A 15466-nucleotide genomic window follows, 5' to 3' on the forward strand; every position below is an offset into this window, starting at 1 on the left:
GCCTTTGCGCCTCTGCCCCGGCAGCATCCTTCCCTCCCGGCTTTCATCATCGTAATTCCCTTCATCCCCTCGGATACAAAAGCTGCCAGCCAGTCTCTACTGTCAAAACATCCACGTCTGTAAAATAACTGCTTTGGACACCCGGCTGCATGTTAGCTGTGAACAGCACTTGACCTGGCTCTGCCCCGCTTGCTTCCAGCTGACCTCCCTGGGTGCTCCGGATCGCGCCCGAGCTGGCGAGAGCATTGGGATGCTCACGCTCTGTCCTCCCAGGGGACACCCCGTGAGAGCATCCCCATCTCCAACACATCTGGGCCTCCAAAATCTCCCACCACACAAAGGCTATGTTGTAAAATAAGGAGACACTCGATGCAGCTTGTTCTGTCCTGAAAAATTCCTTGCTTACCCAAATTTTGACCCGTCAAAGAGGAAGAACCCCATCCCTGCCGCTAAAACAACTTCTTACACCCTTCTGAGCATATTTTCTGTGCCTGTTTGCTTCTTATCTGCTCCCTGCCTCCTTGAACTCAAGAACAGCTCTTGTCAACTTGGATTAAGTCTGAACATGGGATTTTTTTGAAGACATCCCCTCCAGGTCAGACCTTCCTCAGCTTCCCAACATAAAAAGGGTTAATCACAGATGATAATCACAAATCTACGTGACAATACTTGTAACACCACCAAACGCCCCACCAGGCTGGTGGCAGGGATGGTTATGAAGAATGACAAAACCAAAAGCCTCACAAAGCGGCATCCTCCATCACGCTTGAGCATTTGCTCCCTGCTGCTGAACAGGCCGTCTCCTGCGCAAACTGGAAACACAATCCCAGGATCGACTGTGACTCGAAACAGCGACAGCAACGTGCAAACCTGGGCTGCGGGATTTAACCGGGAACCCGCCTCGCCCCCACCATCACCCGGGGGCTCGGTTCTGTGCACTCAGGTGGAGGGTGAGCACCTGCACCGAATGCCCCCCACGTGCAATTTTTTGGAGCAAATCCTGCCCCTGCGCTTTGTGGAAACAACTACCTATGCAAAATAAAAGGGAGGTGAATCCCTTTGGGAAATGTAGCTCTAGCTGTAGATATTCACTCCCCTGCACGACTCTCGCCCCAGAGGACAGCAGCGTCCGCCGCCCACCAGCACGGCAGACAGAAAGGCTGCATTCGCGATGAAAAACATCACTTGTAAGTTAAGCCTTGGTTTACAGATCAATTAAAACCAAACTGCACGGCTTCCTATGCCCCTGCTGAGCCCAGCGCGGTCTGAACTGCACCTGCGCTCTCCTGGCGATGGGGCGATGAAAGAGAGAAACCTGGCTGATGGCTCTGTGCAGCTTCCTGCAAAAAATGCTGAGTCTGCAGTGTAGCCAGACCATATATACATTTCTTTATTAGCAGTGGTGTCGGTGGGTGCCGTATTGTGAGGCATAAGCAGGGTTTAACAACTGTCACCAGGGTTTAGTGTTCATTTGAGGCCACGGCAATGTGTTGTGCAGCAGTGGGCTGCGAATGCAACGTCCTTCAAACAACCTTAACTTTAAAGTGACCTACATATCGGCTCTGGTTCCCCGCGCTTGCAGGGATAATGGCTGAAAAGGTCACCCAACTTATGTAAGTGCTGGGAAACGCAGTTGTTGTTACAAAAGCTGCAGCTCGGAGGTAGAAAACAAAGTGACCTGAGAACACGGGAGCGAGCCCAGGGATGAATCCTGCAATGCTCTCCAGAGAGAAAACCTGGATTTAATGATCATCCTCAAGTCAGATTCTGCTGATGATTATCCCGCAGTGTGAGTGTGCGGGGGGGACACGTATCCAAGTCAGAAAACATTTGGATGATTTTATTTTTTGTTGCTGAAGGTTTTCCTGAGATCTTGGGGGTTTCAGCTGAAAGCTCAAAAAAACTTTAAACAAAGCAAAATTTTGACACCAGAAGTCTTCAATTGTGGAAAGAGAATTTTCCCCTTAATAAAAAATAATACTTGGATAAAAGGATTCCCAACCAGCGCCTGGATAACAGCGCGCAGGCAATGCTCCGCACTGACACGGGCACGGGCTCGCATTTCTGCAATACTCCCCGACTTGCTGATACGGCTGGAGCTCCTCCAGATCCCTCCTAGCAAAAACAAGAGCCGAATCTGGCACGGCCTCTTTACGCACAATAGTCATTAGTGAAAAGTTGTAACTTGTCAACAAATACCAGCTTCCCCAGCTGCTGAAGGAGGAAGATAACAGTGATGACTACAGATCTGCTGCGAAGCAATCGCATCAAATGGCAATCAATATACACACGCACGTCCTAAAGGAGGAGATGCTGCCTTCCCTCGGGCTGTGGGATGGTTTTTCCAATCTAAGTTTTTGTTTTACAGAAGCAGAGGGGTTCCGGGCTCTGTTGCACCCCGAGCCCAGCACAGCCCCGCCGCCGCTCTCGCCCTCCTGTACCTGCATCGCCTCCAGAGCCTCCTTCAGCTGTTGCTTCTCTGGTCGCTCTGATGAATGGCTGAGCAGCTCCTGAAAATAAAAATAAAATAAAATAAAAAGAGTTTGGGTGTGCTAGGAAAGCTGCCCGCACCCTGCCTGCACCGGGCAGGCTATGACCCACGGGCAACGGCTGCCTGCTGCCAGGGTGGCGGCGGGGATGCCAGGGCAGGCGGCTGCGGCCGTAGGACGGGAACACGCCAAGCGGCTGGTGCTTGAGAGATCTGTTACACGGAGTTGACAGGAGGAATTTCACACATAATCAGATTATATGCAAGCTTATTTTATATTCATTAACTGCCTCTTGTGGCTAACAAGTGCAGAATTACCCTAGGTCACCGTACTTTAAGAGACGGCACAAATATTATGTCGTGTTAAGTAGCTCTAGTAATTATTTCATTTGAAGGGGGAAAAAAAACCCCTTCAACTCTACATTTGGCAATGATTCACTCTCCACTGTAAAAGCCGAAAGATGCTACAGCGAGGATGGCAGCTGGAGAGAAGCGCCAATGCTGAAACACTTACTTTTAACAGGAGATGATATTTCAAAACTCTTTGCATTGGAACCACTAGCAGATCTTGCAATTTGAATTTCCCGTCCTGAACCTTTAGTGTGCATTCCTATTAAAGAAATCAATACATCAGTGGTGAAGCAGCTGGGGGAAAACAACGGCTCCCCCACAGAAAAAGTCTCCAACGTGCCCCCGCTGTTACGTTTTGCTTCTGTAAACTCAGTTCGGATGAGAAACGGCTCGTGGTCCCTGCAAGCACCCAGCCAGTGCCAGGGCCCCCACTGCAGAGGTTATCGAGGAATAAAACACAGGGTCTGGACCCTAAAATACAGACATTCTCATGCAACTACTCCAGCTTAATGAGATACTGCTCATTAGGAGAGCACACGAATGCTCTCAGACCTCGGGAAATGTCAAATGAAATGCATTAGCTTAACTCACCTCCTCGATGGTTTGAACTAATGCGTTTTATTTGCGAGGGGCTGGAAGCAAGCACGCAGCCAGTTGCTGTGGTTTCGCTGATAAGCATTAAGTCATTAAGATGAGCTAACGTGATCGCAGGAAGTTTTGCGACTGTTACCTTCGCCCAGACCCATTTAGATATGTGACTCTGCTGTGCCGGCTGAGACCCCCTGTGTGCACCCCCGGGAAGATGAGCAGAGCTGCCACGAGGGAGGGAGAGAAAGGAAAAGCACGGGAGCAACTGGATGTTACAGCAACTGGCTCGATGCGAGATCCGGGGAACGCGTTTTAAAAAACGATTAAATGCAGTTTTATCCCTGAATCGGGTTGCTGCTTTTGCACGGAAAATCAAAGAGCGTTTGCGAAAAACCAGGTAACATGTACAGACAGCCCAGCAAATTCAGATTAGCATCAAGACCAAAGCAGGAATTAAAGCTGGGTAAAACAGCAGCTGCAACAATGCATCCCTTCTGGGGCTCCTCTGATTTACTTAATGTCTGGATCAGCCCCTATTTACACTAAGCCTTTACACCGGGGAAGGAGGACAGGGGAGTAATCCGGGCATTCGTCCGGGGACTTGGGTTTGCCTCTTGACTGTCCCTGACGCTGCGTGTGACCTTGGAAAGCCACTGGGCTCCTGGCTCGAGGATGCTCGCTACCTTTGGGTCTCCCCGCACGACTCAAAGAGGAATTTGTCCACAAACAGTCCCAACTCAAATAAAGTCACCCGGCTTGTTTTAACTTGGATAAACTTGGGGGAGGAAGGACAGAGAGCGTGTCTGGCGGGGAGACGAAGGGGCAAGCAGGGGATCAGGACAAGCTAACCCCCAGCTTTGCTCCCTCTCTGGGCAGCACAGCCTCACCCCCACATCCCTCCCCTCTCTTGCTAACTGAAGCATTCCCAGCACGCCCTCAGCTCCAGCAAGTCCTTCCAAAACCCGCGACAAGGGGGGTGGGCAGCACTCGGCCCCGATGCCCCCTGCCCTCTCACCTCCACCTTCTGCCTGACATCCTCCCTGTTGGCGAGGAGGTGGTTGAGCGTGTTCTGGGCATACTCCATGTGGCTGCAGTACTTGCCGTAAATCAGCAGCCTGTAGAGGGGGAAATCACAGATTTAATCGGAAACACTTGCTGGCAGTTATAACCTGTTATAAAAGATATATATATACACTTATATACAGTCAAAGGACAAGGCAAACAGCTATTCCCCCATATAACTGCTTAGTAAAGCATTAACACTCTTTTACGGCACGGCTTTTTAACATTTAAATCTTTTGAAGTTTCCAGAGCTGGAGCCCGTGGGGGTGATTCAGCTCACGACGAGCAGAAGGGGCCAAGTGGCCAGAGGAGCCCGTTTTCAGAGGTACGATGGCTCATTCCTCCACTCCCAAGCATGATATATATTTAACCACCGCTCCCCCAAGAGCTGGGCTTTCGGAGCACCACAATAATAAAGGGAAACCCAGCTCCATGCTGAAAGACCTTTCCTAGAGCAGGTTACAAAGTGGCTCTACAAGAGCTAGGCGCATCCCAAGTACGACAGCCCAAGTATGAAAAGAAACAGCGAAGAGCTGGGACCCCATCCCTGCCCAAGCTGCCGGTCACCGCCGGCGCTCGCCTCTCCCGGGGAACGGCTCCAACCCCAGCGAGGGTCTGCGGATTAACTAAAACACGAGGAGGGGGCGAGCGCTGAACCCCTGCAATCCAACACCGCGGCTCCTCGGCTGCAAGTCGGCTTTTTCTCACGACTACACCATCGCCATAATCCCCTTGATGTCTCGATAGGCGCCGTGCCGCCCTGATGGCCACGCGTGTTTTCCGGCTGTGCCATATTAGCACCGGGGCTTGTGAAGGCAGAGCAGGGATGCGCTTCAAGACCAAACGACAACAAAAATCCGTTTCCTGAGAGCGTTTCCGAATACAGCTTGCTCAAGCCCATGTATTCATCTCCCCAAAAGCCTTCATTTCCCGAGTCACAGCTGCTCACAGCCCAAAAAACGATTTTGGCTGATGTGTGCTCCTCTCTGAGGGTTTCCGGATATTTCACCAAGTAAGGAAGAAGGCAAGAAACTCTTGATTCTTGAGACATGCCTAGAATAGACATGGGCAATGATAATTTGCACTTCATCAGAGAATGAGAGGCTTCGAATCCCCTTAAAACCCAAGGACACATTTTAGAAAGCTCGTTGCTCCTTGCAGGACGGGCCACAGGGACCTAGAGATCAAGAGACCAAGTAATTTGGGAAAAGAAGGTTGTCACAGCCTTTGGAAACACAGTGAAGCTCTGCATGGACACCCTGGGCTACAAATTTAAACACCTGACACAAACAGAGCAGTTTTGCTGTGGATTCCCCCTTTTTCCTTCACTTCACTCATTAATCCCGCACGACAGGTTTGGGTTTTCCCCCCCTTCCTTGCCGTTAACTGCATTGCTGCTGATAAGACACATATTCCATCGCACGCTGCAACTCATCCATTATTTCGGGGCCTCATCTCTCGATGGAGATGATCTGGGAGCACCTGACCCGCTGTCGCTCCATAAATGTGGGACTCTCAGACCCCAGTGGGGAACTGAATAGAGAGATTTATGGGAGCCGCAGTCCCCGGCAAAGCAGCAGCCAATACAGATTATTATTCTGCCTTTTCCCCTTGACAACTTCTGAACACACACAATAATATCTACCTTGCCAGCACTTGGAGAGTTTCAAAGAGGCTTCAGGAGCATAAATTCAAACCTCTGGCTTTCAGAGAAAGAGATTTACAAACTGTTTCCTTCAAAAAAAAAAAAAAAAGCCACCTGCAAAGTGGAGGAGCAATACATCATTTTGCCGGGATGTCTCTGAGGATGCGTAGGGAAGCGAGAGCTATTTGTCACAGATAAATTTGATGGAGGAAGGTCTTATATAAAAGGGACCAGGCGGGGACTCTGGAGGTCCACGTTCCCTTCTTGGTGGGGCAACACTGTCTCCCCAGGTGAGCTCACTTTCCCCTCCTGCAGCCCCATTTCCTTGCTGTAAAATGTGGTATCATCACCTTTCCTGACATAGGAAAGGACCCTGCCTATTTAGATCAGGTCGCTCCTAACTCTTCATCCCCGAGAGCTCGGTTTTGGGGTCTTCTCCAAGCCAAAACTCCCCATGAGCAGCAGTTCCCCACGACGCTGAGGTCCCCGAGACCCCCATGGGCTGAACGCAGCTTCGGAGCTGCCATCGCGACCTCGCAGCCATCAGTCTGGCTCCTTCATTCACCTCTCAGGAAGGCTTTTAAGGTCCTTTTAAAAGTTGCTTGCAAACTCCCTTAGGAACTGGGTCGGTTCATTCACCCGCCTGCGTGAAACCCATCAGCTACAAGCGCTCTGCTGAGCTCCCACCAGCAAATTAACAGAAGCAAACATTTATTTAAAGGCTGTCAGCCCAAAAACGAGCCTCGTGCTCCTGCAGAGCCATGCAGATCTCCCTGGGGAGCACCTCCACGACTCCTCCCGTGTCCCTTCCCTGCTTCCCGCGTGCACAGCTCTGTCCCGAGCACAGTCGGCAGCGGCTCGGCTCGGGATCGCTGCCCGGGGACGGCACCGGCATGCACGGAGCCAAGCCAGGAATTAGGAGATCGAAATCACCTAAGTGAGTTTTATGAGTACTTTTAAATTATTTGCATTCTTCTTTGGAAACTTTTTTTAATTTAATCCAGAAAACATTCCCCTTCTAAAAAGAGGTGCTGTGAATGATGGAATATCTGACCTTACGGTGTATTATTAATGCAGATGGTATTTCTGGAGTTATTGACTTCTGAACGGCATTTCTGTGTCTAGACACTGGTTTAATCACAGTGAAATAACACCCTGGCATGATTCCACAATGAATCAGGCCTTTGATTAGTATTAAGGATATTAAAGGCTTTTATTAACCTTATCTTTGCATTCTGGGGTACTCCTGCTTGCAGCTGCCAAAACACAGACTCTATTATGTTTGCGAAAGCAACTTTTCCATTTATTCATCATGCAATAGGTGCGGGACAACAGCAGTGCCAAATACGTGATTTTTTAGAGTGAGTAATCACTTTGATCTAACCAGAGCGAAGTCTCCCCTGCAAAGAAGTCATCCCACCACATCACAGGCCCTTAAAGCCCCGCTGCTGCTTGCAGGAGAAGACTACGTTAAACCCTTGAAGGCGAGTGAGGTTCTCCTCCATTCTGGCTCGCCGTAATTGTCGCGTTCCCATATTTATCCCCCTCTGATACACCCCTGTAAATGCAGTGTTATGTTCAGCCTGCAAAACAGTTGGTCCCATATGGGAGGCTGCGAGCCTGGCAAAATTCAGATGCAGATGTGGGCTTGCAAGAACACGCATCCACGGGAGCCACGCCGATTTAGCCAGGTTGGTCAGAGAGGGGAGATGTCCCAGCGTGAGCCTCTGCCCCCGGGGGACCTGGCACTGCTGTGGCTGGATTTGGCTGCTTAAGTGTCGGCACTGAGTGATGTTTCGGCTGCCTGAGAGCATCTAGCTGTGGAGGATACAAAACTGGTCCGCTGCAACAGGCGTTTCTGTTCTAAACTCTGAGACGGGCCCTGCAAATATTAACCCATATCTATTAAAACTGGAGCTGCCTAAAGACTGGGTCTCCTTTACCTCTCTTTGAATTCCAGAAACACTTTTGCCAGGCTGCTTCCTCCAGACATCATAGAGACGTCGATGGCTCTCAGGAAATTGAAGTGCACTTTAATTAGGTCCTAAAACAAAGAAACAATCAATATTTTAAACACATCCAGAGCGAGTGGGCAAACAGAGCCTAAAGAAATGCACATTCACTACTTAATCAGGCAGTCATTTTCTCTTCTTTTTTTTTTTCTCTTTTTAGCTGTTTTTAAAATAAGTCATTCTAGCGAGATGCAGCCCTACATGGCCAGCAGTGCAAAGGTGTAATTCTGTTGGGAGGTTATAAAGCGATAAATGCACCAGGATTTCCATGTGTATTAAAGTCCCTTTTGCAGGTCTGGAGGGAGCGGAGGAGATGGGCAGGCTCCGACCCAGACCCCGTGCAAGCCAGCGTAGAAATAAATCCCTTCATCACGGTGTGCCCAAACCATCTCTAAGTACAGCTAAAATACACAGCCCCAGCCCTGGAACATCCTCTGTATAAAATTGGTTTCTTACCTAGAGTTCATATAATCCCCAACTCTAAAATTGAGTGTTAAAGAATATCTCCTAAACCCGTTCAAGCTCCACAGCACACGAAGGACTGAACCTCTACAGGTGAATGCACAAATCTAACGTGAAATCTGAGTCTTCTCTTAAGTAGGAGGGTGGCTGAGCTGCCGTGAAAAGAACAAAGATTTAAGCCACAATGTCTTCGCCGTTACCTCCAAATTGATAAAGATAGCTTCCATGTCTTGGGGAGTCAGTACCAGCCTCAGTGGGTTCATATAGTTCTGCAAGAGGTAAATGGAAAAGGGATTGAAATACCAGACAGGAGTGAGCAAGGGTTTTTTTATGCAAGGGAGGTATTTTTCCCTGCTTCACCAGTTGCATTTACCTGGGCAGGGAGAAGCCAGGTTTTAATGAATTTAAGCACTTGCAAAGGCAGAAGAATGACAACACAATTCTCAAGACCAGGCTGCGCCAGGGACCCAAGTGGGAGCCAGGAACCCCCGTGGGTGCATCTTCCCCCGAGCTCCCCTTGGTCCCCACGGCATTTCCAGGCGTGGGAAGGTACAAGACCCCCAGCCGTGGGTGGGCGCAGACCCCTCTCCTGCTAAATCTACAGGGAGAGGGGTTTAAATGCACACAGCTTCTTCACCTCGCTGCAGTTGGGAAGAGCTCTGAAGCATCCTTTTAGCTCTTTGATTACCTCACTAGAATTTTGCCCTTGAAAAAGCACCGCTGATGTGATTACACTGGAAATGCCTTTCCGAACAAATACATATTAATAGAAACGTCTACATGACTTGTAACTACAAAAAAAGCCCTGATGCAATGCACCAAAGACAGGACCCTCTACCCGTAACATGCCGTCAGAGCCTACTGAGCCTTCGCAAGCCTTTTTAATGGATATCGAAGCGGTAATTTAACTCTTCCTTTAGACTGAGCCAGAAGGGCTGTGGCTGTTTCCAAGGAACGAGGGCTATTTACATAAAGGACACGTACGTTGGGACATTTTTATGGAAAATGGGAAACGTTATTCCACCATGCTGGTTTTGCTCACAGCTTCTTTGCGGGGACTTTCAGCAGACAGAGGCAAATAATTGCAAAAGGGGAGGAAACAAAAGCGTTAGGGTGATTAGAAATGGCAGCTTGATTTTCACTATTGTTCTTCATTCCTGCTGCTTTCCTCGGAGCAGAAACCACCTCCAGGCTCGAGCCGCATCCACGACTCCGCTGTCTTGCTGAGGTGTTCATTTTTATTTTTTTTTAAAGAAAGGCACAACAATAATTTATCAAAACCAATTAAAACCCGTGAATTCAAGCAGAAAAATGTTACTTTTAATCCAATCAGTTTCAATGACAAGTCAGCACAGCTTCAGCACATTTGAAAAATGCCCAGAATAAAGAAATTATTCCGTAGCAATCAAAGTGATAAGATATCGGCAAACACGGCTCTTATCAGCGAGACCGGCCTGGCTGAGCGAGGAGCGGGAGTCTCTTACCCCGGGGTAGGGGGGACACAGCAGGACGGTTTTCAGCCTATTTCCAATACGCAGCGATCAGAAAAAATATGCTGTTTGGCTCCTACAGTTCCAGGCTGCACATTTGTGCTTGTCAGTATGGCTTTTCTGGATCCCCTTTCTCTCCAATTTTACATGTGAATGCATCAATCCTGCCTCATCACATCTGCCAGCTCTCGCAGCGAGAACTAATACAGCGAGATTAATGCAAGATCAAGCGATGATGTGGAAGGCGACAGTATAGAAAAGAAGGCTCAGTTCTTACCTTTTCTATATCTTCAAGTGTTTTGTAGTATTTGGCCTCAGTTTCTTGGATTTCTAGCAAACAGCAATTCCTTTTGTCATCTTCTGTCATTCCCATTTTCTAGAAAAAGGAAAAATAACGCACGGTCAGATACTCTTAAGAGTGGTCCAGCAACCTGCTCACGTGGAGCAGAGCTCCAGTTCAGCCTTCAGTGACGGCAAACTCAGAACAAGCGCAAGTTTGGAAAGTCAGGGGAGTACTGTTACCAGTTTAATGTTAAAGGAAACTATTTTTATCCAAAAAAATTAGGAAGGAACCCTGGCTGTACTATTCAGTATGTTTCAACATGGCAAGCACTGTATTTTTTGCATTTATTATAGCTACATCACCAAAGGCTATCAGCTAAAGAATACATAAGAGATAAATGCTGGTTTTCCCCATTTTTTTTGCTTAAGATGAAACTCACAACAGAGCCTAAGTGGGTCATAAATAATACGTTAGACTTATACAAATCCCCTGCCAGGGTTGCGAATTCTCATGATTTTAGGTCAAATCTGATAATACACGCGTTTCTTAAAGCCCCAGCTCCTGGAGTCACTTCTCTTGCTTGTACATCTGTAAAGCGGAGCTGAAAACGGGTGTCGGGAGGTGCTGCGCTTGTCAGCGCAGTCTCTGAACCTGGGAGGTGATTCAGTGATCGGGTTTTAATGATCATGCACAGGAGCGAACACCCTCTGTACACCCCCTTTAACTCACAGCTCCGACCTATCAGCTGGATGGAAACCAGTATTTTGATCAATGCGTCTTACCTGCATATATCTAATCTGAAGCATGCAGAAATACAAGAAACCAATTAGCGTTACACACTTGCTATTGCAACAAATCTTAAAAAAAAAAAAGCCGTTATTTAGACAGATATGTGGATGCTCATATTAAAAATAGACTCTTTTGCTCAGGGAAGGGGAGGAAAGGGAACCAGAGCCATTGCCTCTATCACTGCTCAGCGGTGTCCGAGAAAACATAAATCTTTGTGGAGGGGACAGTGAAAAATCGCCAATTCCATTGACCCTAATGCTGCACTACCCGGCTGCGGGGCACCCACATGGTGGGAGCTTCCCCCCATTTTTGCCTCTTATGCAAGAAATTCCTACCAAAACCTTCCCAAGGGCCAGTTCTTGGGCCAACTGGCTTCTGCAATTGATAGCCACACAGTAAAAACACCAGTGGCCAATGAGCTGTGCTGACTTCAGCATTGCCCCTGGTGTCCATGAACAGCTCCAAGCGCTTTGGCAGGGTCAGTGGGAATATTTTGTGCCCAACTTCTTGATCCAGATGGGTTTTTGGTGTGCAGGGAGCTCCTCAGGCTACAGACAAGGCGTGAAGGGATGAAATGCCTCAACCACCACCATCGTGGTCCTGGTACCGCTTGCAGCCAGGTTCGGGATGGGTGAGAAATCACCGTGTGGGCATCTCTGCCGCACAGCTCGGCTCGTTTGCCGGGCGCCGTGGGGTGAAGCCCTGCATTGCCAGCCTCCCAGCACCTCATCCAGCACAGCCACGCACTCTGCTCCGGGGAGTTAATTGATCAGCAAATTTGTCCATTGATCCTACTTTGTTATGGGGAGGTAGGTACCGTCGTCAGCGCTGTCTGCAGCCAGGAGAGAGTAATTAGAGTCTGCACAAAGCCTGGGGGTGGCAGATATCAGGGGGTGGGAGAAAATTTGGAAGGTCACACTCCGGTGGAAAGGTCCCTTCCAGCTCTGCATCAGCGGAAGCCAGGGCAGCCGGTCTCCTCGGCACTAGGGACACAGGTAGCGAGGGCAGCTGTGAGCACCTCTGGGGAGATGCAAGGGCTACCGGCACCTTCCTGGCTCATCCACGGAGCACGATATTTGCACCAGAGCCTTTGGAGTTAATGCAAGTCCTTCCATGAGGCTGTGCATGCTGCACACCCGGGTTTCTCCATCATCGAAAGGCTTTTAGAGATGATGAATGGGGTTGGCTGCTTGTCCCTAAAGCCACACGGGTCCCTGCTGCCCCAGAAAGCTCTGCTGTAAATGTCTACCTGCTCCAAGACACCCAGGCAGGAGCGGCAGCAGGCACAAACAAGCGCTGGATCCTCCAGGCACAGATCTGTCAGCGCTTGCCCCGATCTAAAAATACCCGTGGCAGACACGGCACATCTGGCTGATGGAGCAGGCAGAGCCACCGCGCTCCCCTCTCCCCAGAAAGGGCTGAAGTGACACACGCTGCCTTGGCTCAGCAGCAAATTGCTATTTTTAGCTTATCTTTTAGGGCTTATTAGCTCTCCCTTTCCCTTTCTCCTCCCCAAACTCCTTCAGATGACATGATGGGCTGGGAAACTCCTTGGAGAACCTCCTCCGGGCCAGTGCCATCCCAGCTTGGCTTATTTTTACCTCTCACGAGGCAGCTCGGTTTCGAGGAGCGATGCAAAGCAATTTGCTTCCCCACAACATCACCTGTCATTGGCAGATACTTATTTATTTACTTGAATCCTCTCCCTTCCCCTCCCATCAAGGCGTAGCTTTAAAAATGCATATAAATTGTTACCATGGGCTGCTGAACTTCCACTCTGATGATATCTTCATAGATATCATCGCCTTCATCTTCACAGGGGACGCAGTCATAAATATCCTCCCCCAGATCATGTTCGCTGGAATGAGAAGGAGAGCGATTTAGCGATAACAAAGAGGGCACGTTCGCTGTCACTTGATCAGGCAAATGAACGACTGCTCACACCAAGGAGGGAGGATAATCACGACAATAAGAAAACTCTCCTGGCCCACAGCATTGACATCCTTGGTCCACGTTCCCTGTTTGCATTAGGAGTCTGTTTTTCCCGGATCGGTACCCGCTGCACATCCTCCCGCTCGCTGGAGGCTGGAAAAGGCAAAACACTGCTCGACACAAGCGGGGATCGCAGCCAAGAAGCCGCTCCGAGCCCCGTGCCAGGCGCGCCTCTGATGCCCAGCCTGCCGCGGTCTGCCAGCTCTGCCCCTGCAGAGCTTTTGCTCGGCGCTAATCGGCCCGGCCGAGACGGACCCGCCGGCCAAGCGCCTCAGCGGGACCATCTGAGCCGCCGCACGCAACTGAGCCCAGCATCAAGCTGGGTCCAGCTCCGCCTGCCTCCGAAGATGCCCGCAGCCTCCAGTTCATCTCCTGCCTCTCCTCTTTAGGACAAGGAGCAGCTCTTGCGTCAGCGACTTTAACCGTATTATACTTAGAGAATAAATTTTAATGGGTTGGATTTTGGTATGTTTAAAACACTGCACTCATTCTTGGTCTGCTTGACTTTTCTCACAAACAGGCTTCTTTCATGCCAAAGAAACCACCCCCCTTCCTCCCATTAGGGCTGCAAACTGCCGTAGGAGCCCATGTCCATTCAAAGCAGTAAGCAGATACTAAATAATCACCCGATGGCTCCGTGCAGTAGGTACAAGCATCCCAGCCCTGCCTCGCTGAGGGGGGGAAGCGTGACGGGGCTGAGCGGACCCCCCCCTGGGCTGTCCAGGGACCCACAGTAACGCCCGGACCAGCCACCGGCAGAGCTCAGCCCGGCCCAGGCAGCTGCCTCCAGCAATGGCCCCGCGCTCCCTCCGGCCACGGCCACCACATCCAGGTTTAAAAGCTCTGGATCCAGTTTCACCGGGTGATGCACCAACTCCCACTAAGCACAATCCCTGCCCTGATGGGCAGCTGGGTGATTTTTAATCTAACGTTTCCCTGAAGAGGGGGAGACTCTCCTGATCGCCATATGGCAATCTCATCAGACGCTCAGCTCGGTGATGCTCAGCCCCAACACTGAGCAGAGCCCAGTAATAATATTTACGTCAGAGATAAATTAAGCAGCAAACAAGTCACATTTTCAGAACTGTCCACATCACTTAGGAGATGCCCCTGCAAGCACAGGCTTTAAAGACTTCACTGAGACATAGTGCCCAACTTGTATTTAAAGGTGATGGTGTTAGGTACTTAGTTGTCATCTGAGTCTTTACAAATTCCCCCAGGGGCTCCTAAGTCTTAGAACACTTTTGAAAATTCAACCCATAATAAATAGCAATTAACAATAATAATTTTAGCGCTTAGATCTACAGGTGCTGATTGCTAACGGCTCCCACTGAAGTCAACCCCACGGGATCAGCACAGTGTGAAACGCTGGAATATCAAACAGCGTTCTCGTATTTTACAAGCTGTCTCTTTCAACATGGGTATTAATTACATACAAATATATTTAGGTGTAAAACTGTGCTCAAACTGTAATGCTTGACATCTCTATATTACACAGCATGGAGCAGCAGAGCACATCTGTTTGCAAAACTGGGCTTTAATTCTTTTCTAAATGCAGCTCTTTCTATTTTTAAAAAAACAGATTTATTTAATAAAAGTTTGGGAATTTTAAATAAATACACTAGCATGATGTATCTGTCCCATTCTTCCAGAGTGATGCATTGCAGCTGCTGTAATAATGCCCACTAATAACTGGTGATCCATCTTCCCCTTCCCAAGCATCGCCGTCACCGTTATTATCTGTACCAATATTTATATTCTCAGCTCTGCTCCTTATCCAGAGCGAGTAACTCCCGGTTCCTGATTAATCTTCCCTTCCCGCCTGCACCTCTCGGATTGCTGGCTGTCTCTCCATACATCATTTCCCTGGCTCGAGGATTGTTAGGAAACGTATGGTTGGGTTAATGTCGCGGAGCACGAGCCCGGCTGGGCGTGACACAACCACGGCGAGTGCTGCGGCGATGCTGCTGCCGGAGCAGAGCCCGCTTTGCGTGATGGCTGCTCATCCCCCGCCGCGAGAGCGCTCAGCAACTGTTTCGGGCTACGTGCAGAAGGAGAAGACAGCATCTTGAGGCGTTCCTGGGAAGCCCTGCATCCCGAGCATCATCTGGACCTGCTCTCCTGCACAACCAGGTACCACACGTCCAAGCTCAGACCCCAGCATTGCCTGCCCCCAGCCGGCTGCTGCGCGGGGGCCCCAGCCTGGACAAGCCCTCCTCTTCTCCCCTACGAAGAAGCCACGAGCTCTGGACCGCGGCCTGGCACGCACCAGGACGTCACCACGAGAAACCCAGGCGGCAGCGT

At 49.7% G+C, this 15466-nt stretch overlaps 1 protein-coding gene across 5 annotated transcripts in view; it reads right to left on the bottom strand.

Moving 5' to 3' along the window:
- The window catches only part of VAV2 (vav guanine nucleotide exchange factor 2), a 153946-nt gene that overhangs the window by 16736 nt on the left and 121744 nt on the right, over positions 1 to 15466 (bottom strand). For all 5 annotated transcript variants that reach the window (XM_076355387.1, XM_076355385.1, XM_076355386.1 and 2 more), the window contains exons 5-11: positions 12926 to 13028; positions 10376 to 10474; positions 8809 to 8877; positions 8078 to 8178; positions 4443 to 4542; positions 3003 to 3098; positions 2442 to 2510 (exon numbers count right to left, since the gene is read on the bottom strand). In XM_076355387.1, coding sequence (XP_076211502.1) covers positions 2442 to 2510; positions 3003 to 3098; positions 4443 to 4542; positions 8078 to 8178; positions 8809 to 8877; positions 10376 to 10474; positions 12926 to 13028 — 637 coding nt within the window. The remainder of the gene's footprint in view (positions 1 to 2441; positions 2511 to 3002; positions 3099 to 4442; positions 4543 to 8077; positions 8179 to 8808; positions 8878 to 10375; positions 10475 to 12925; positions 13029 to 15466) is intronic.

The sequence above is a fragment of the Aptenodytes patagonicus genome, chromosome 18 (assembly GCF_965638725.1).
Source record: "Aptenodytes patagonicus chromosome 18, bAptPat1.pri.cur, whole genome shotgun sequence".
Classification (NCBI taxonomy): domain Eukaryota; kingdom Metazoa; phylum Chordata; class Aves; order Sphenisciformes; family Spheniscidae; genus Aptenodytes; species Aptenodytes patagonicus.